Source organism: Cherax quadricarinatus, unplaced genomic scaffold (assembly GCF_038502225.1).
Source record: "Cherax quadricarinatus isolate ZL_2023a unplaced genomic scaffold, ASM3850222v1 Contig1140, whole genome shotgun sequence".
Lineage (NCBI taxonomy): Eukaryota > Metazoa > Arthropoda > Malacostraca > Decapoda > Parastacidae > Cherax > Cherax quadricarinatus.
The window spans coordinates 75,765-98,270 of NW_027196166.1; the positions used below are offsets into that span (position 1 = coordinate 75,765).

At 37.0% G+C, this 22,506-nt stretch overlaps 1 protein-coding gene across 1 annotated transcript; it reads right to left on the bottom strand.

Annotated features, from left to right (window-relative positions):
• Window positions 1-1,129: 1,129 nt before the first annotated feature.
• Window positions 1,130-12,538, bottom strand: LOC128698931 (uncharacterized). Its single transcript, XM_053791353.2, has 7 exons — window positions 12,481-12,538; window positions 7,752-7,897; window positions 6,741-6,889; window positions 5,090-6,628; window positions 4,209-4,354; window positions 3,756-3,889; window positions 1,130-2,882 (listed from the first exon to the last, which is right to left on the bottom strand). The coding sequence occupies exons 2-7, from the start codon at window positions 7,867-7,869 to the stop codon at window positions 2,722-2,724; spliced, it is 2,247 nt and encodes a 748-aa protein (XP_053647328.1). The 5' UTR covers window positions 7,870-7,897; window positions 12,481-12,538; the 3' UTR covers window positions 1,130-2,721.
• Window positions 12,539-22,506: the final 9,968 nt, after the last annotated feature.

Consider the following 22,506-nt stretch of genomic DNA (forward strand, 5'->3'; position numbering starts at 1 on the left):
ATGCTTTGAATGGTCACATCTCTATGCAAAATAAGACTCTTATCCTAACAAAATAGATGCCCATTTTAAGCTTTCCACAATATGGTACATTAAATCTCACATACAAACATATTTAAAGCACCAAACTGAAGTACAAACCAGCATTAATAAATTTTTTGCACCATAAAGAAATGCCTATCACCAGGAGTTTAATAATGTGAATTTCAACTTAAAATGTATTTTAGGTAAAAGGACACATGTGCAACTAATGCGACATTGTATTGTGTCAACGATTCACTCTACAGGAGCTTTGTCAAGCTCACTCTAATACCTATATTTGCCCACTGTGTCCTTGTATTGTTTGTAATGGCCTGACACAGTGAAATGTCACATTAGTTGCACTTGTGTCCATTTACCTAACATATTGTCAGTAATTCTACTAACATTACATGAAATATATTGCATACGACAGAATAAACAAGGAAATGAGAATGTCGCTGCATCATGAATGTAACAAACTTGATAAAGAAAAAGAAAATGTACTGGAACACTTAAAAATACATACCATATAAACAAATATTAATAAACAAGAAATTACTAAGTATTCCATAAGAATAAACAGTAATTTCTTGTTTATTAGAAATGATGTCAAGAAAATTAAAATACATAATGCAAAGAGTGTGTATAATACAGTAGCATTTAGAAAAAGAGAGAAATGAACACTATGAAGGTAAGGGAATGTTCTACACAAGAAAGTTAATGAACTGCTTAAACATTCTCTAATGTTGCAATACAGAAAAAAACAGCATTTTCAGGAAGGCACCAACATCAATGATCCAATGATGGCCCACTAAACTGCAACATCCCAAACCATCTTTTAAAATGCAGGTATGTATTCTACTTTGCACCTAAACTCCATCCTGGTTAACTGGTTTTCCTGATTCCCTTCATAAAATGCAGTATTAGTGTGCTCACACTGTTTCAGCTCATCAAATCCCAAAGACCACTCTCTGCCATTCCAATTTTACACATGCTTAATGAGCGTTGAAGCCTCTGCGCTTAGTATGTGCCACTTTCACATTCTTGCTCTGTAATTTTTACTACTAAAAGTTAACTTCTCTTATGTAAGTGAATGATGAGCATTAAGGCAGATGATTCTGGTGGGAGTAAAAGCTTACTGCATCCAAGTGGCAAATACTGATGTTACATAGGACTAAGTAGGGAAGACATTTCAGCAAGTGAATGGTAACTATCTGGGTCACTAATAAAATCTTTTCTTACACTAACACTACCAATCATCTCTCCCTCTTTGCATGTCAGCAAAACATGACAGACACTATAAACACAGGAAGTGTTAAGCCACAGCATCATCTGCTGTTACATATGGCTTATTGAATGTGAAAATTTCTGTCAGTATAGGTTAGCCTCTTTCAAAAATGGGTTGATTCTATAAAAGACCATAAGCATATTAAACATTCTGCCTTTTACAAAAGATATTACTACACTGAATAATACATTTAATTATCATCAAATATAGGTTAGGACGATTCATATCAAGCCTTTATTGAAATATGTCATAGAGTTTCTTAAAATTTTTGAAATAAGTGATTATGTTAAAAGTTTTTTGCAAAAATTATAAAACACTGAATAATACACTGTCTTGACCTCAATGTGACATCTTATAAAGGGAGTGCTTAAATCAAGGCTTGTTTGTATACAGTAAATTAACACAATACATGTTGCTACAGGGATGGTTTCAGGAATCTGAGTTTTCAGTTCAACAGGTGTGACTATATAGTAGTACTATATTATAATTCTAGTGTATGTGGGTGAGCAAGTGTGTTGTCAGTTAACAGTCATACTGTACAAGGAAAGTGAGGAAGAGTTGTGGAATTTACCAAGTGCTATAACCGAAAGCCTTTAATGCTCCATATGATAAAAAATTGCAACTGATTATCATATACAGCACTCTCAGACACTAAACCCACAATACAAATAAAATCATTCTTTTCCTTCTTCTTCTTCTTCTCTCAACAAACCGGCCATATCCTACCAAGGTAGGGTGGCCCAAAAAGAAAAACGAAAGTTTCTCTAGAGGTTAAGAGTAGTATCACTTAATAACACCAAAAGATAAACCACATTTAAATTTTCAACCGAAATGTTATTTGAGGCATATACAAACACCCTTGTAATTATAAAAAACCTGTCTAAACCATTAAGGTCTGAGCCAAAGGTTTGTTATTAGAATATGGTTAGTCACTGGCACATTGCAAGCCACGGGACTCCATGCAAGTGTTTATGGATGGAATAGATGTGTCCCCTGTCCTCAGTCTGCAGTCTCACTGAAGACTGCATTGGAAAGAGAACCTAACACCAGATGAGACTTATACACCTTGCTGCTAGTCTGTAGAGTTAATAGGGATTTCTACTTTCCCATTATATATCCCAAAAATCTGTATAGAAAATTTACTTAGAACTTAGAAAATGCAATTATATTCAATACAGTATAATATTAGTGTTATAATTATTTTATTTAGGGGAAGCGCTAAACCCATAAAGGTTGTACAGTGCCTGGGTAACAAGAAGCAATCAGGTTCAATCCAAGGAGGAGGACACACTCAATTCCTTGGATCAGGATCCTCTCACCAGCATCAAGGAACCAGTAGAAGGATGAACAATTGAACATAAGACCTGTATTCAATAGCTTCAGTCCTAATTTGCATTTTTTTTTATCTACTAAGTTTACTCATCATTCATGACATACACTTGAGGTTGAGAAAAGATCCTCAGTCCATCTTCAATCTGTGTAAGTTTGGCCTCCAGATCATGGCGTAATTTTTTAAGTCTGAGTGTATCTTGAGCCACTGGTAGTGTTGACAGCTCCCTCATTACTTCAGTTTGACCTGTCATTGAGAAATGTAGGAATAAGACCCACGTGAAATGTTGGAAAGAATTATTTGAATGTTATACCTTACAAACCTGTATCATTTTCTACACTCTTGTGTTATTAATGAAAAACCACAAACAAATTAACTTGTATGAAAATCAAAGCCAAATGCATTTAGTATTATGTCTCTTATGGGTTTCTAACACCATCTGTTGCTGCTTTAAAAACTTTGATAAAGATGAACACTTACAATTAAAAAAATAATTGGGGGCTTCTTATTGCAAGATACTACTGTATTTATTTCATACTGGTTCAGCAAAGCAAGAACAGGTGGTCAGTAACAGCAATGTGGTGCATAGAGATGAGAATGTTTAGCCGTGATCATAATAACAGAAAATTCTGTAACTAATGGACTCTGTCTACTGTTAACATATCAAGTGACCCAACAGATTTTGTCATCTGCAGAAATGATCGACAGAGTCGGAAGTTGCTGAAAATGCTTTAATTGAAACGCCCAACATAATCCAAAAATTTCTGGGATTTTCATTTTCCCAGACTCCTACCTATAAGATTATTACTCACACTAGGATCTGCCATTACATTTATGTTGAGCAGGAAGAAGTTATGCAGCAGGCATACTGGCCCATGCCAGTGAGGTCCTAGTCAAAGCCAACCTATTTCATATATTTCTCCAACCAATTTTTCTGCACCCTGATGCATCTCCTGCCTCACCTCACCCTTGCTTGCTACTGGTCCCCTGCATTTTTTACTATATATATATATATATCATACCCTGTTTTAGCTTACTCTGTATTAGGTCTGATGAAGCCACTAGTGGCTAAGCATTTCATTTAAAATACAAAAATTAATACATGTCATAAACACTTACTTTTCTTCAGAAGATGTAATGTGTTACGTCGCTCATGATCAGGTAATGGAGTATGTCCAGGAGGACAGTCTGGGTCAACAGCCAAGGCTAACTCTTTTAAGCGCTTTTCTTCTTCCTTGCGAGCCAAGAGGTATCTGAAGGAATCATATCATTGATAATATAAATCTTATACAGGCAAGGTTATTATTTTTATTACAGTCATGAGGAAGTGCTAAACCCATAACCTGGAGAATGGCAGATAATCAAGTTTGGTCCAAGGAAGTGAAGGGAATTACAGATGAATTCCTCATATCAAGAGCCCCTGACCATCATTAAGGCTGCCCCTTACCACTCCCTTGAAGGGGTTGTAATCAAAAAATTTAAGCCATCTTGACTGAAAACAAAAACCCCATTGTTTTTTATTTATCACCATGAATCTAATTTGAGCAGAATCATTTGCTATATACAACTTACTTTGGTACCTTGCCCTTTTTGTAGGTGGGTGGTGGGTCACCAGGATGGTGGTGTAGGTCACCAGGACGGTGGTGCACATTTTTCAGGGACTGTGATCTTCTGAGTGTTGATTTTCTTGTTCCATGAACCTCATGCTCTTGCCTCTGCTATTGTAATAATAGTAATCAAAATGTAAATTGATCCAACTTACATTCCTTATACCATGCAATGAGAATCATCTTATATAATGATTATGGGGGAAACACTAAACCCTTATGGGGTCATACAGTACATGAGGAAATGTGAGGTATTCAGGTTTGATTAAAGGAAAGGAAGCACAGGTCCAATTCCTTGGATCATGAGCTCCTCACTGGTATCAGCAAACCTTTCCTGAGGGAAGTATTGTGGTTTTCTAAGACAGCAAGTCCATTACGTACATATAGTTACGTTACGGCAACAACTGGCAGTACAAGTGCCAAACCAACTTGACAAGGGATAATTTTAAACGTTTCAAAAATAATGATGATTTGAAGCTGAGTTTTTAGAAAGGATAAACCACTGTATAATTGTCTTAATAGATATGCTTTGACTCACATAAGGCAGAAATAATGAATAAGCTGAGATTAAATGGCATACTACTGAAAATATTGAAGGATACATATTTTTCAGATGAGACTTTTACTGAAATTTCGATCTTTAATGATAAAGATCTTAAATGATCGAAACATTGCCCCAATGAAAGCCTGTTCTGTGAAGTGTCTTTTTTTTTTTCCAATAAAAAATCTCGGATTATGTGACACAGAGATGTAAACAGACATATACAATATAAAGATAAATGCAAAAATTAAACTGGTAGTAATGTACACAGAGTACAGCAAACCAACTCTTATGTTTAATCTTACCTTCAATAGTTTTGGAGAAGAGCTACACAATGGAATGTCATGAAGAGAATTTGGCACAGGTGTTGAAGTTTTAATATCTTCATCTTCATGGCTATCTTTGTTTTCATTTTGAATTATTTTGGGACTATCTTTACTTAAGTCTTGTATAAAATCTAAGTCATCAAAATGTGTATCACAAGTATTAAGGCGAAGATCATCTGTCAGGATCCTGTTATCTATATTTTGATTAACCAAACTCCCAGTACTCTCTGGGCGTATATTCAGGTGAAGCTTTTCACTTTTTGGTTCATGTAATGCTGACTGAAATTGATTATCAGTATCCCTGTCACAAGATGATACTGCTGTGCAAAGATTTATATCTCCAACAGAGTCTGTCCTATCAAATGAAACTTCACCAGCATCACCATATTGTAATTTATCATCAGAGTAATAGTCACTGAAATCTATTTGAGTATGTGATGGCAATGATGATTCCTGTATATTTCTATCATCTCCATCGCCAGAACTCTTTACCGGACTGCTCCTGCTGCTCTGGACAGCTTCAACTTTGGCTGTGTCATTTTTTGTTGGTGAACTGGGTGAAGGAGTTGTTCTCTGAGATAAGATGACTTTTCTTCTGTCTACCGTTATACCTCCAGACTGGTCTTGATTGGAACTTTGAGAAAACAAACTAGAATTAGAATGGGCAAGATTACTATTAGACTTTGATAATCTCTTCCTAAGGTGTGGAGATGAGGGATGTGGCGAGTTCTTTTTATTATTTTTAAGATTACTGTTTGGCTTATTTGATTTTGGAATCATATTTCCATTCTTTTTATTTAATAGATCTCTGTCAAAACTTTGAGCACGTGTCATCTTTGAACTTGTTGGTCTACTGGATACTACAGGGGTTTTCAATTTGATCCCAGACCTTTGGGTGTCTATTTCATTTCTTGCACTCCCATCATAGTTTCTGTATGAACTCAACCTATCAGAACTGTCAAGTAACATCTTATGTTGATGCTCAATGGTCTTATAATGAAGGTTATAATCTAATTCACAAGAGGGTTTTTGACTTTTGATTTTTGACATTAAATTATCCAGTCTCATTTTCTTCATTCCCTGGGTTAACTCACTTTCAATAAGAAACATCTGATCAGTCCCAGATGTTTGTTTTAATGTAGGAACCACAGATGTAGGCATGGTTTGCACGAGTTTTGAAGTAATAGGCTTGAGAATAACTGGGCTTCCTGATCTAGACCTTTGTTGAGAATTTGAAATATGGGAGTTTTTTAGAAGTATCTGATTGTCTTGATTTAAGTTTTTTGGATAATTTAAAATATTCTCTCCACTGCATTTACTATCAGAAATTGCATTGTTATCTGATGAAACTAGTCCACTATGCTCCGAGAGGTAACGCTGAGAGGGTTGAGTGATTAGAGGTTCAATTTGTTCCTCCGTAAGAGAGAAATAGTCTGAATGTGCACTTCCTCCCCGTTCTGAATTCTGGCATCTAACAAGTTTAGCAGAGCCGTTTCGAACAGGTACCAAGGCACTCCCCTGAAACAAATTATTCCATCAGTTTGGTAAAACAAATCTGGCATGACACACAGGTCTTTTGTGAAAGACTGAAAATAATTTTTTTTTACTGCTGTATAGGTAGAGAAGTTACCTGTCTCACAGATGAAGAGGTGCTTGCTGAACTTTCTCTTGTTGCTTTTAATGGTTGAGATCGTTTGTGGTTGTCTCGTTCCTTACAGCGTGCTTGTATTTCATGCAGTCGCCTTACATTGTCTTGTAAAAAGTTATGATGAGTTCTATCTGTTAAATGCAACATTATTATTATTATTATTATTATTAAAATATGTATTAATATTCATAGGAAGCAGTACACCCATAAGTTGTACTGCACCTGATGAATGAATGGTAATCAGCTTTGATCTAAGGTAGTTCCAGTTCCTTGGATGAAGAACCTATCACCAACATCACATTACCCCATGAAGAGTACTGTTACAGTAGTCCCCCCGTATCTGCAGGGGATACATTCTAAGACCTACCATGGATACCGAAACCACGGATAGCAGCAAACCCTATATACAGTGGACCCCCGGTTAACGATATTTTTTCACTCCAGAAGTATGTTCAGGTGCCAGTACTGACCGAATTTGTTCCCATAAGAAATATTGTGAAGTAGATTAGTCCATTTCAGACCCCCAAACATACACGTACAAACGCACTTACATAAATACACTTACATAATTGGTCGCATTCGGAGGTAATCGTTATGCGGGGGTCCACTGTATATGCCATTTTTCACTTACATACCTATGATAAAGTTTAATTGATAAATTATGTACAATAAATCAAGAAGCAATTCAAAGCTTCTCTTAGGTTCTGAAGAACTGCCAGCATCACTACTTTTGCACTTCGGGGCCATTATTAAGCAAAATTAAGGGTTATTTTCAGGAGACAATAAATTGCGGATAATTGAAACTGTGGAAATTGAATCCACGGATACGGGGGTTTTCTACTGTATATTCATAAAGATGTGTGCTAAACCCAGTACTAAAATTTAACTGTTTTGTCATCAAGTTTTTGAAATATCACAAATGAATTAGAAATAATCTGCAGTTACTTTCATTCTTGGATAAAAATACAGTAAAATAAAAATACAGTAACTTACCTCGTTCAGTTGGTTGTACTGTTGTGCCTTGAATGCCAATGGTGAGAGTTCCCTGGTGACGCTCACGTATCTTGCGTCCCTCTGGTGATAACCCACGGCGCATAACGGGTAAATTCATTGTACCTAATCATGACGTTCTACATTACCTAAAGAATAAGAAAATTTCAAAGTACAAAAAACTGAGATTTCACAGTACAATAGAGTACAGTACAGAAATATGCCGCACATAGGCGGGAGAAGCTTATGACAACATTTTGGTCGGACTTGGACTGAAACATTGTCATACGCTCCTCTCTTCTATGTGCGGGTTATTCGTGTACAGGAAGGCCCCGCTTTACGGCGTTTCACTTTACGGCGTTCCGCTAATACGGACATTTCAAATTATGACCAAAACTCGCTATACGGCTCCCCCCACCTGACTTTCTAATACGGTCACCGTGCCCCACCCTGTTTGTTAACATTCTCCATGAGCTCAGTAAGCACTAAGTCTCTCCATTTTGTCTGGAAACTCCAAAATTTCAAATGTTTTTAAAAGTTATTTCATATTTTATATATACTCTGATAATTATACTTATGTATACCTGTACCTAAATAAACTTACATACATCGAGTCATTTAAATGTCGTATATTACGTTAATATACACATTTTCATTAATCCATCCATGATATTTTTTTCAAAATTATATAATAAACACGATGCATAACATATAAATAAGATAAATACACCCCACAGTAGAATAAATAAACATAAATGTGAGCTGTGGTAGCAGACGACTTCCACAAGTGGTGATAATAACAATAGTCGGAGTCTCATTAAATGTCGTATATTACGGTAATATACACATTTTCATTAATCCAGCCATGATATTTTTTTCAAAATTATATAATAAACACGATGCATAACATATAAATAAGATAAATACACCCCACAGTAGAATAAATAAACATAAATGTGAGATGTGAGCAGACGACTTCCACAAGTGACGCTATAATAACAATAGTCACGGAGTCTCATTAAATGTCGTATATTACGGTAATATACACATTTTCATTAATCCATCCATGATATTTTTTTCAAAATTATATAATAAACACGATGCATAACATATAAATAAGATAAATACACCCCACAGTAGAATAAATAAACATAAATGTGAGCTGTGGTAGCAGACGACTTCCACAAGTGGTGATAATAACAATAGTCACGGAGTCTCATTAAATGTCGTATATTACGGTAATATACACATTTTCATTAATCCAGCCATGATATTTTTTTCAAAATTATATAATAAACACGATACATAACATAAAAAGATGATAAATACACCCCACAATAGAATAAATAAACATAAATATAAGATGTGGGAGCCTGGTTTGTTTACATAACTCTGCTTCTGTTACCTCATGTACTCATTCTTTCTCTCTCTCATTTATTCGTTTTATCTCATTTACTTACTCCTGACCCTACATTAAGACTACAAATATTTTAAGGTAAGTAATGAGTGAACTGTATATACATTTTATCGCTCTGGGATGCTTAAATATCATAGAATAGTATGTGTGGGTGGGGTGGCCTGTAAGGTAGCCTGGCTATTACAATACATACCACACTTGATTTCTTACAATAAATACTACTTGTCTCACCCTAGATTAAGACTATAAATATTTTAAGGTAAGTAATGAGTGCACTATGTGTGTATTGTACCTTTTTATTGTTTTTTGATGCCTGGTTCTATTGCTAACTTAATATATGTTAGTGTAAACTTGTTATCTAGTGTTTGTATGCATTTATAAGTGGAAAAAAAGGGTGTTCCACTTTACGGCGATTTCCGCTTTACGGCGGTAGCCTGGAACCTAACCCGCCGTATAAGTGGGGCCTTCCTGTATTGTTCCAGTCACAGTACTGTGCCTTATTTTCTTTAATAGAGTACAGTACCATGAATTTAACAAATCTTTGTCTTTGTCAAATGGTAAGCAAATCATTATATAGTTAGGAACAATAATGTGCATAGTATTTAAGGTTACAGAGAAGATTATCAAAAGAGTGGTGGAGCACCTGGAAAGGAACAAGTTCATAACAATCAACACAAGCTAGAGACGGTAAGTCGGAAACCTACTAGAGTTCTGTGACACGGTAACAAAAGTGAGGAAGGAGAGAGAGAGGGATGAATGGATTGTATACAGCTTCTTAGCAACGTACAGTCAAACCTTGGCTTTCGTATGCCCTAGTTTGCATGTAAAACTATAGTTATTCTCTATAAAATGTATTTTTAGTTAATATTTTTTGGGTGTCTGAAACAGATTAATTGAATTTACACTAATTCTTATCGGAAAGAATAATAAAAAATACATTTTATAGAGAATAACTATAGTTTTACACACAAACTAGGGCATACAAAAACCGAGGTTTGATTGTACTCATTTACCGACGACTTGAACTTGCGATGGGCTATGACCAGTATGCTTACCTAAATAATGTATATTAGAGCTGATTTCCTATATTCTGTTTATTACAATATACAGTACACTACTGTATAAACATTTAAAAATATACCAAAAATGTTATAAATGGTGCAAAAATTACATTAAGCAATGTCAAAGATGGATGACACAAAGCCACTACCATTATAGTACATGTATGCTCCTTGCTTAGCAATGAATTTGTTTACCGATGTGATCTTAGGAACGCAACTCTGTCATTAAGTGCAGAGAGGCTGTATTTATGGACTACAAGAAGGCTTTTGACACTACTGAATAAGAGACCGGGATTAAAACTAGAGCAGCTCAGGAATAACAGGGAATGTGGATCTTCTTGATCTCTGCTAATGCAAAGGGTACAGGTCATAACCCCCTTTTATCCTCCACAGTATGGGAAGGTAACAGGAGGAATCTTAGCTCCCTTGAGAGGTTGCTGACCCCTGAGAACGGGGACAACGCCCCCGGGGGTTGGAGAAAAATTTGCTCCACAGGGAAGACACTACATTGAATCCCTTCTGGTCTCTTTCCCCAGGTAATTGACACATATGTACTATAAGCAATAATCACGTACAAGTGATACAAGATGCAAAATAACCACAGGGGGATTTGAATGACAACTCAGTACTTTCGTGTTGCAATCAAAACATCATCAGGAGCTTGCAATGTTGCAGAAATGAGTAGGAAGTCCTGGTAGATTCATTCAGGGGAGCATTTATGATCGAATCTGAGAAAAAACGTTCCCCCTGAATGAATCTGCTTGGATCTCCTACTCATTTCTACAACATTGCAAGCTCCTGATGATCTGTTTACTGCAACACAAAAGACCTAGAGCTACCATTCAACTCTTGTGGTTATTTTGCATAAGTTACTATGTATGCTAATTTGTGTAACTATTTATGTGTATCTGCACCTAAATAAAGTCAATAGTTGACTAAGACCCAGGTACCTATTTACTGCTAGGTTTATAAACAGGGACAGCACCTGCTGTCCCTGTTTACCTAGCAGTAAATAGGTACCTGAAATGGGTTACCTGTAACCCATTTCAGTGTATGTACATTGAGAGACATACCACTTGTACTCATCTATCTGTGGAAGCAAGGGTTGAGTCACAGCTCCTGACCCCTTCTGTGATCATACAATTGTGCTTATTGCAACCAATGTAGACATGTTGTTTGCTGGCCTATAACAGGCCAGTAGGCCTACTGTGATGAATCAGTAGGCCTACTGTGATGAACCAGTAGGCCTGCTGTGATGAACCAGTAGGCCTGCTGTGATGAACCAGTAGGCCTACTGTCATGAACCAGTAGGCCTGCTGTGATGAACCAGTAGGCCTGCTGTGATGAACCAGTAGGCTTGCTGTGATGAACCAGTAGGCTTGCTGTAATGAACCAGTAGGCCTACTGTGATGAACCAGTAGGCCTGCTATGAACCAGTAGGCCTGCTGTGATGAACCAGTAGGCCTACTGTGATGAACCAGTAGGCCTGCTGTGATGAACCAGTAGGTCTGCTGTGATGAACCAGTAGGCCTACTGTGATGAACCAGTAGGCCTGCTGTGATGAACCAGTAGGCCTGTGATGAACCAGTAGGCCTACTGTGATGAACTAGTAGGCCTACTGTGATGAACCAGTAGGCCTGCTGTGATGAACCAGTAGGCCTGCTGTGGTGAACCAGTAGGCCTGCTGTGGTGAACCAGTAGGCCTGCTGTGATGAACCAGTAGGCCTACTGTGGTGAACCAGTAGGCCTACTGTGATGAACCAGTAGGCCTGCTGTGATGAACCAGTAGGCCTGCTGTGGTGAACCAGTAGGCCTACTGTGATGAACCAGTAGGCCTGCTGTGATGAACCAGTAGGCCTACTGTGATGAACCAGTAGGCCTGCTGTGAACCAGTAGGCCTGCTGTGATGAACCAGTAGGCCTGCTGTGATGAACCAGTAGGCCTACTGTGATGAACCAGTAGGCCTGCTGTGATGAACCAGTAGGCCTGGTGTGGTGAACCAGTAGGCCTGCTGCAGTATTTCTGTGTTTTTCATGAATTACCCTTGGATTATTTGTACATACATTAGTACATACAACACCTGTGAATTTAAATTTGTGTATTAGACCTGAATAAAAACTAACTTCATACCTAATTTGAGCATAAGTTAGTATACAAAAGATATATTAGACACCCCCGACATGTGCATACATTATTTGAGCCTATATAATGTAAGTTCAACCTGATTAACGAACAAACGAGGTAGTTAACTCACAAAAAAACCACTACAATATTTCCCCTCCAGTTTGTTTATGTTTTGGTTAACTGTGAGAGGACGGTTGTCATGGTAACACTATCGTAACACAGAAAACGGACATTATTAAACACTAACTTAATTAAATGTTGGTGATGGTGATAAGTATGTTTGTTTAGGTGTAGGTATACATAAATGCTGTTATTATGTATAGTAATATGTGTCCCGTAGTTGGGTTGGTAGGGCACTCAGCTCACACGTTGTGGTTCGATCCCCGGTACAGGTGGAAATATTAGGATGTTTCCCTAAGACAATTGCTGTACTTGTTCACCTAGCAGTGAGTAGGTACCTGGTTGTTAGTTACTTCGCATGTGCTGTCCCTGTTCGCCTAGCAGTAAAATAGGTACCTGGGTGTTAGTCACCTTACACCTGCTGTCCATGTTTACCTAGCAGTAAAACAGGTATCTGAGTGTTAGTCACCTTACACCTGCTGTCCATGTTTACCTAGCAGTAAAACAGGTATCTGAGTGTTAGTCACCTTACACCTGCTGTCCATGTTTACCTAGCAGTAAAACAGGTATCTGAGTGTTAGTCACCTTACACCTGCTGTCCCTGTTCGCCTAGCAGTAAAATAGGTACCTGGGTGTTAGTCACCTTTCACCTGCTGTCCCTGTTTACCTGTCACTAAAATAGGTACCTGGGTGTTAGTCACCTTTCACCTGCTGTCCCTGTTTACCTGTCACTAAAATAGGTACCTGGGTGTTAGTCACCTTTCACCTGCTGTCCCTGTTTACCTGTCACTAAAATAGGTACCTGGGTGTTAGTCACCTTACACCTGCTGTTCCTGTTCACCTGAGCTGTGATGTCAGCACTTTGGGCAGAACAGTGATTGAATGAATGATGGTGAAGGTGGTTCCTCAGTTTTCGGGTCAGCTTACCTCTTTCAGATAATAATAATAATATAATATAATAATAATCTTTATTTACTACAAGTACATGTACTGTGGAAAATACTGTATATATTTTCCGGAAATACGGTAATTTATAGGTAAATAGATGTCCTATATTGTATTTTTAAAAGAAGTATGTTATCGAAAAAAAGAAGAGACTCGCCATCTTGGTTTTGAATTGGATACAACGTTAGTGTAATGGGAAGGAATTTTCGTGCTCTAGTGGTTAAAATTGGGCTGACACCTCTCAAATAGGAGGCGAAATTGTTGGACATGCATTCCTGCATAACTTGAGATATCAGACGACTGGACAAGACAGCTCCAGGAACCTCAGATAAGCTCTCTAGATCTGTGTATAATTCTGGCCAGTGTTTTCATAAATTTAGTTAGTGAGGTTTTTCTGAGTATGATACAACTTAATATCCAGTCAAATTGGTGAGTGATATTAAGATATATTTTCCTTCTGTTATGTAATTGTGTATATATATAACCATTTATTATTTTTAATATACAGTCCACAAATTTATATATTTACCAGTATTCCTGGTGTATATATATTTCATTTAATTAATAGGTCCAGAGCAACTTATGGTTATGACAGTGGTAGGTATCGAAGGGGGACATTTTTGCGACCTAGGTGTCCCAAATTCCTACTTGTCTATGTAACTCTGATAAATAATAATTATCTTTGTTATCATTTACCGCAGTGGTTCCCAAACTTTTTCAGCTTGTTACCCAATTTAACATGCCACATAAAGCATGTTACCCCTTTCACAAAATGTTGTTATTATTGATATATATGGCTAAATTAAAACACTTGAGATATTTTCTTTTATTTATTGTATTTGAACATTGTGCATCTCTAATGACTATTACCAAAGATGTCAAGAACATCAGTGGGATGGATGGAGTTGCATACTTGAAGCTAGTTTAGGAATTCTTGGCTTCGTGGTTGAAAGTGCCAGCCTGGCATCGTTTGCAACATTCAAGCGAGTCCTCTTTTTTGTTTTCATACCCAGCACAGTTGAGAAGCCCTTCTCGCACAGATACGTTGTTGAGAATGATACCAACAACTTCAAGGCTCTCTTGGACAGAGTTGGCGAGTCAGGTAGTCGTGAAATCCAAAAGGAATCTGCATTTTGGTTTTGGAATTCGATTTTCAAGGCTTCATTGGCTCGCATTGTGATCCACTCCTCCTTTGCAGGGAAATCATCATCATGAATGGCATCATCAGGTACAGAGAAGGGATGAATGATCCACTGAAGAGTGGCTGTTTCTTGGTCACTCTCTGGAAAGTAGTGATGCATGCTTGTTTCAAGCCCCTTCAAATGGTCGCTCATTTCTTTGTTGATGGTCTGTAGAAGTGATCCAGTATCATGACTATTCTCCTCAACAAACTGGTCTAGGGTGGGAAACTGGGCGATCACTCCTTTCTCCAAGCGCCGAATCCAGAGTCTCAGTTTCCCCAGAAATGCAGTCACAGTGTGATGGGCATCAATGACAGTCGTGTTTCGGCCCTGGAGTTGCAGATTACCACTGTTCAGCTCCGCAAATATGTCAGCCAAGTAACAAAGTCGAGCAAGCCACTCCTTATCGGTGAACTTGGTAGCAAAAGGAGATCCTTTTTGTTCCAGGAATTCCTGAACAGCTTTTCGGAGCTCAATGACTCGACGTACAACCTTGCCTCGTGACAACCAGCGAACATCGGTGTGGTAGAGCAGAACTTGATACTGCTCTCCCATTTCCTTGCACAGCTCCTTGAATATGCGCGAATTCACATCTCTGGACTTGATGAAGTTGACGATTTTCAACACATCTTCAAACACTAACTTCAGATTACCAGGCAGGCTTTTCGATCCAAGAGAGTACCGATGAATGATGCAGTGATCTACAGAAATTTCTGGATTGATAGCTTGTATGAGGCCCCGTAATCCACGATGACCACCCATCATCGACGGTGCTCCATCGACGGAGACCTGGAATAAAAAGAAAAATTATTATAGACTGCGTCAGTTAGTCATTGTTACTTATCTTTTGGGTTATAATTATATGGTTTTAATTAATTATTTCGGTACTTGAGTATTTCAGTACGACAGGCACGATATTTTTTGTGTGAATCATGTACAAAATATTAGCTACACTACAGTTACTTGTACAATAAATAAAACTGTATATGACTATATGCCGTGTAATTCATTGTATTTATACTAATTTAGACTTTATATAAACATCGTTTCCTACCTGTTGAACGCTGTTCCAATCCAATCCATTCTTGGTAAAGAAACTGTTGATGATATTGAAGACATCTTCTCCCTTTGTGGTTGTCAGCAGATCCTCGCATAATAGGAACTCTTCTTTGATCTTGTCCTGGTGGACGTAACGGACGAACCCAAGGAGAACAGCACAACTGGCTACGTCACACGATTCATCAAATTGCAAGGAGAATTTGCCATATGAGCTTTCCTTGATCTCTGTTGTAACTTGGGACAGGATATCTGATGCCATGTCATCGACTCGTCGGCGGATGGTGTTGTTTGATAGAGATATGACACTCAGTTTCTTCGCTTGATCCTCCCCACATACCTTGCTTACCATCTCGTATGCACAAGGCATAATCAGATTCTCTGCAATGGTGTGGCATTTCTGTTGTTCGGCAATTTTATATGCAACACAGTAGGATGCTTCGACCGCAGCTTGAAGCTTTTGGGCTTGAATTCCAGATGAGCCGAACTGGATATTCTTCAGTGCTACAGCCTGGCGCTGAAAATAAGCCTGATCCTTATTTTGAAGATTTGGATGGCACTTCTGGAGGTGAGCTGAGAGTTTTGATGGCTTGAGGCTTTCATTTGTCAACACTTTGTGACATGCCACACATTGTGGCCGATCCTCTCCACCAGAAGTTAAATTCACAAAGCCATGGCGAAGAAAGGCGTCAGTGTAGGTGCGCTTTTTGGACATTTTCTTGTTCAATCTGCAGAAAAAGAAGAATATCCATGCATACACTGCAAAACGCAAGGTACATAATTTCTCGCATGGCAGCTAACACAAGTTCACTGATGCAAGCACACACGCATACATTCAAAATTGTCAGGCTGCAAGTATCATGCTTGTCAGCACAAGAGCACCGTGTAGCGCGAGACTACAGTGAACGTATACAGCCTCGCATACTCTGCTAATCATAGCAAAACCATTGAAAACGTAAGAACCACACATACATTATATATAAAATTAATAATAGCTACAAATTCACAGTAACAGTGGGTAAATACTAACTATATACTGCACAGGGCAGTACACATACATACCAGCTTATGTCTACCTCGGCTGATGCTCACAGATAAACTGACAGTGTGAAATAGAGGCAGCCTCAGGAAGTGAGTGACGCGTACTGGACAGGTCGATCTGGGCTACTGAGTGACTTTTGTCCTGAAGCATACTTGTCAAAATACTTTTGGGTTTCCGCACACTTAGCTATATATTTCTTCTTTTCTAATACTGTATATTAGTTTTTGATGTTTATTGTTATTTGGTTTAACTTTATTACTTACTTATAATAGGTTTACTTTACAACTTTATATACTAAGACAAAGTTAACAATAATCCTCATACTGGGTACCGCATTGTTTTCTTGATTTTCAGAATTCATAACTTTTTTTCTGCCACCCCTCCATTACCCCCCAAAAATGGTTAAATTACCCCCAGGGGGTAATTTACCCCCAGTTTGGGAACCACTGATTTACCGTTATGTACATAATTAGTTACATTCAGATAAATGCAATTTTCCACATTTAATTTGCCCGTTGGTCCTTCTTGAACTGGTAATTAGTGAAGTCATTAATTAGTTAATTACTTAATAATTATATGTGAAATGACAGAAGGAGGTGGATGTTAAGTTCACAAATTTACTTAATGTGTAGTGGATTATAATAATTACAATATTAATTTTGATAAGCTAAGCTCAAGTCTTTCCAAGATTTATATCAGTGTATGTGTAATTGATAAGACAAGTGTGGATAAAGATTATATTGTGTATAATATTAATTTTGCTATGCCAAATTCTGGCAAGGATTTATATTTGTATAATATTAATTTGATAAGCTAATTTTGGCCAAGATTTATATTTGTATAATATTAATTTGATAAGCCAATTTTGGCCAAGATTTATATCAGTGTATGTGTAATTGATAAGCCATGTGTAGCTAATTATTAATGTGTATATTAATTTTGCTAGGCCAAATTCTGGCATGGATTTATTAATTTGTATAATATTAATTTTGATGAGCCAAGTTTGTATTAATGTACATATAAAATTTATATTATAATTTTTTACATGTAATTGCTGAGCTCAAGTAGCTGGGATTTATTCAAAGGTAAGTTGTATCAGTGTTGTAAGCTGTAGTCAGTGTTATTAATAAAGTTGAATTTAATACATTGCATCATGGCTGAAAATGAGGAAATTAATATAGAAGACAAACATATGGAATATAGAGTAAAGAAAGCATCACTACAAGCTAGAAAAGTTCATGTAACCAAGGCATATAATAAGTGCTTGGAATTAATGAATCAAGAAAATGTGAATACTGATGATTTAAAATTGTATTTAGATGCTTTAGGTAATAGATATGATTCATACAAATTATATTACAAAAAATATGAAGGAGATTTATTAATAAACTGTGTAGATGAGACTGAAGTAGATCTCATGATTAATCAGTATTATGAATTAGAGGAAAAGATTATTTCTTGTAAAAGTCAGGCCTTGAATAAATTAAAATGTGTAAACCAGGCAGTTAATCAGTCTGCTCCAACAAATAATATGTCTTTGCCAAAACTCCCAGAATTGTGTTTGCCTGTGTTTAATCCTGGAGAAAATTGGGAGGAATTTTGGTCAATTTTTAAAGCAGCTGTGCATAACAGGAGTGACCTAGCCTGTGTAACTAAATTATTTTACCTCAAAGGACAGGTAAGAGGAGATGCTCACATACTCATACAAGCCTTTCCCATTTCCCATTGTTCCATAGTATGAAACATATTGTTTCATACTATGGAACAATGCTCTTCTCCAGACTGAGGGACTGACCACCTCAAAACTTTAAGGGTGATGGACTGATTACATCGTCTTCAAGTATCTTCTGCTTCTATCAACTTTTCTGTACTTGACTGAAGAAGCCTACTGTGTAGGCGAAACGTTTCATAATAAAGATACCTAACTGTTGCATATGTGTCTTACCTAACAACCTGTCGGTATTTTATACCACTTTAATGTTCAATCAGTTGACTTGTTGAAAGTCACTTATGGTAATATAGAACAAAGTAGGTTGGATCTAGTGAATATCATTGTTAATTTAAAATCTCCAGATCACACTTACAAAGGTTTACAGCAGTTTAGAGTTAAACTGGAGAGCACTCTCAAAACTTTAAGTAATAAATATAATCTGAAGGAATCAGACTGGTTATTGAGTGCCATGGTACAGAATAAATTAAGCTGTAAAACACTTGAATGGCTCACGAATAAATATCACAAGGGTTATTTTGGACTGGAGGAAATAAGACTAGGTCTACAAGAATTAATTGTGCAGTTGCAGACCAGCCAACTAACTCATTTTAAAGATGCAATACACAATAACTCTGAGGTATCTGTCAAGTTTCACAAAGGGAAAAATTATCCCAACGTTAATAATCAAATTTCATTTCCTAAAAAGAGTTGCATAGGTGCATATCAAGTAGCAGGAATCAGAAATAATGATTCTCCACAAAGTAAGAAGAATAAGTACCCTCCTAAGAGTAGCCCAGTTAATAAGAAACCAGTCAGAGAAAAGAGAGATTGTCTTTTCTGCAAGGGTACTCATTTATCTAAGAATTGCAATGCATACAATTCATGGAATTATAAAGTTGAAAGATTGGAGGAACTTGACAGATGTATCAGATGTTTAGGTAATCACAATGTAAAGGATTGTTATGCCAAATTAAACTGTTATCAATGTCACAAAGGAAGACACCATATAGTCATGTGTAAAGGTCTATATGATAATGTTGATAATAATGATAATGTTGACAATCCTGACACAACAGTAGCTAATGTAAAAATTGCTGCTAATGTTAATAATGATGGTTTTGCTGAAGTAGCCTTACCTGTGTTACAGGTAAAAGTTGATGATAAAAGGCATAAATTAAAAAATGTAACTGCATTATTAGACCAGGGATCCCAGCGTACTTTCATAAAACGTAAATGTCTTGATGGTATGAAAGTACAGATGGGAGATCCCACAACTTTAAAATTATCTGGTTTTCTCTCGGATAAAAGGGCTCAATTATATGACACTGTTTATGTAACTGTCAGGTTGGGCAATGAGAAAAAACGTGTTAATGCAGTAATTGTAGATAGACTTCCAGAGAAAATATCTACAGTAGGGCTAAGTAAAGCTACAGAAAGACTTTCACATAATGTAAATTTAGCACCTTCTGGGATAAGTGATGATTCTGTAGGCCCAATAAATATTTTGATAGGTAGTGACTATTATGCCTCCTTTGTAAAGGGTATGGTAAAGAAATGTGGTGTCACCCTTTTGAAGACTGCAGGAGGCCATGTAATGTATGGTAGGATTCCTCGTAATAATAATTCATGACTAGAGGAAACTACAAATACCATAACTGTGTGTCTTACTCATGAAGTCGTGCCCCAGTATAATTCTTTCATAGAGGATGGTGTTGAGCCAGTACATAAATTGTGGGAATTAGACAGCATTGGAATAAATGTAAACGAAGAAAGTTCAGACGATTCTTTTACTCAGGAGCAGTACCAGAAAGATGTAAAATTTGAATCTGGACAATACTGGGTACGACTTCCGTGGAGACTGAACCATCCGGAATTGCCCACTAATTACAGAATGGCATACAGACAGTTAAAGGCTCAGCTCCGCGAACTGAGTAAGACACCAGAATTGTTAACTGCCTATAATGATATAATTGCTAAGCAGTTAATTAATAAATTTATAGAAGAGGTACCTCCTGAGCAAGCCAAAATTTATGGTCACTATTTGCCACATCACGGAGTGAAGAAGGATTCTAAGACCACTCCTTTGAGGATTGTGTTTAATTGTAGTGCCAGGAGTAACAAAAATGTACCTAGTTTAAATGACTGTTTGATGACAGGTCCGTCGCTGATGGAAAATTTAGGAGATATCTTATTAAATTTCAGAGTGAAGCATTATGCCTTTACGGCTGACATAAGTAAAGCTTTCCTAAGAGTGGGTTTACAAGAGGCTGACCGGGATTGTACCCGCTTCTTATGGCCTGAGAATCCTAGTGACCCACTTAGCCCTCTGAAAACCTTTCGCTTTAGGAGCGTATTATTTGGTGCTACATCCAGTCCGTTCCTACTTCAAGCGACGATAAATGCACACCTTAAATGTATGGAAAGTCCATTGAGTAAAGTAATGAACAAACAATTTTATGTGGACAATTTCCTGGGTGTGACGTCAACCGAAGAGGAACTGTTAATGACTTATGGAGAGGCTAATAAAATAATGCAAAGTGCAAATATGCCTCTGAGAGAATGGAATAGTAATTCTTCCAAATTGAAGAACAAAATAAGTAAAGATTACCCTGGAGATGAAGTGCCAAAATGTAGTAATGTATTGGGTTTAAACTGGGATACTGAGAGAGATTTGTTAATGTTAAAACCTAATAATTACAGTATGCCCAACAAATTAACTAAGAGAGTTTTGCTTGCTGAAGTTTCCAAATGTTTTGATCCACTAGGTTTAGTGTCACCCCTTACTATAAGAGGGAAATTATTAATACAGGAAGCATGGAAACTTAAATGTGCTTGGGATGAAATTCTACCTGAGGAATTCATTAACAGGTGGGATGAATTAATTGGTGATTATGAAAAATTCCAATGTTGGAGTTCCCACACCAGGTGGCCAATCCAAATGAGGAAAATGTACTCCACATTTTTTGTGATGCTTTAAAATTGGTATATGGAGCAGTTACTTACCTTCAATGTAATAGTGTTATTTCTCTTGTTATGTCTAAGGCTAATGTGTCTCCAATTAAATCACGTACCTTACCTCAGTTGGAATTAACAGCCATTTATGTAGGTGTCAAATTAGCTAATTATATAAGAAATAAGTTGCAGGAGATAAATATTAGCGACACTGTAATTTGGTCTGATAATGAGGTATCCTTACAATGGATTCGTAATGGAAACAGTAAAATTGTGTACGTACAAAACAGAGTCGCTGAAATTAATCAGATGCAAGAGAAGTATAATAGTTTGGGTCAGCATATGTTAACCTTTAATCATATACCTGGTGAGGAGAATCCAGCTGATTTGATGTCTAGAGGTTTACCTTATGCTAAATTTGTAAATGCTGTATCATGGTTTAAAGGACTGAGCTGGTTGGTAAATAAAGCTAATTGGCCTGTACAAAAGGCGTATATTGCTCCTGTTGAAATTACTGTGACCACCGCTCCAATAGTTTGTCCTTCCTTAGCCATTGATATAAATAGGTATTCTTCTTTACCCAAACTAATCAATGTAACTAAGTTGGTGTTTAAATTTCTAAACAAGATGAATATATCATATAAGTTTTCACATCCTCTTGAATATTGGATAAAGAGGGTACAGGAGGAAATCTATGGAAATGAGATTAAATTGATGATGGAAAGAAAAATTGTGAAAGGTTCCATAATAGAGAAATTGGGGCTGTATTTAGAGAACAATGTAATTAGGTGCAGAGGTAGGTTACAAAATGCTGAATTGGGTGATTATGCTAAACACCCTATCTTACTGCCCAAAACTCATCATCTAACAAATTTAATTGTTCTAAATGCCCATAAAAATGTAATGCATGGTGGGGTACAAGATACCTTAAATTGTATTAGGGAAACTTTCTGGATTCCACAAGGATGGCAAAGTGTAAAAAGGGTGATTAAATCTTGTGTAATATGTCGCCGTGTGGATGCCAGATCCTATATGTACCCAGGTCCTCCACCATTATCAAATGAGCAATTTGAGTCGTTTAGCAACGAACTCCGGCCGGCCGCAGTGTGGAAAATACTGTATATATTTTCTGGAAATACGGTAATTTAT

What these genes read in the sequence shown, in the direction of transcription:
- LOC128698931 (XM_053791353.2), bottom strand. Translation starts at nt 7,869, where the DNA reads ATGAATTTACCCGTTATGCGCCGTGGGTTATCACCAGAGGGACGCAAG. An exon ending in CCTCTTCATCTGTGAGACAG is followed by an intron (nt 6,629 to 6,740) that starts GTAACTTCTCTA and finishes AATTTGTTTCAG; the next exon opens with GGGAGTGCCTTGGTACCTGT. An exon ending in ATTACATCTTCTGAAGAAAA is followed by an intron (nt 2,883 to 3,755) that starts GTAAGTGTTTAT and finishes TCTCAATGACAG; the next exon opens with GTCAAACTGAAGTAATGAGG.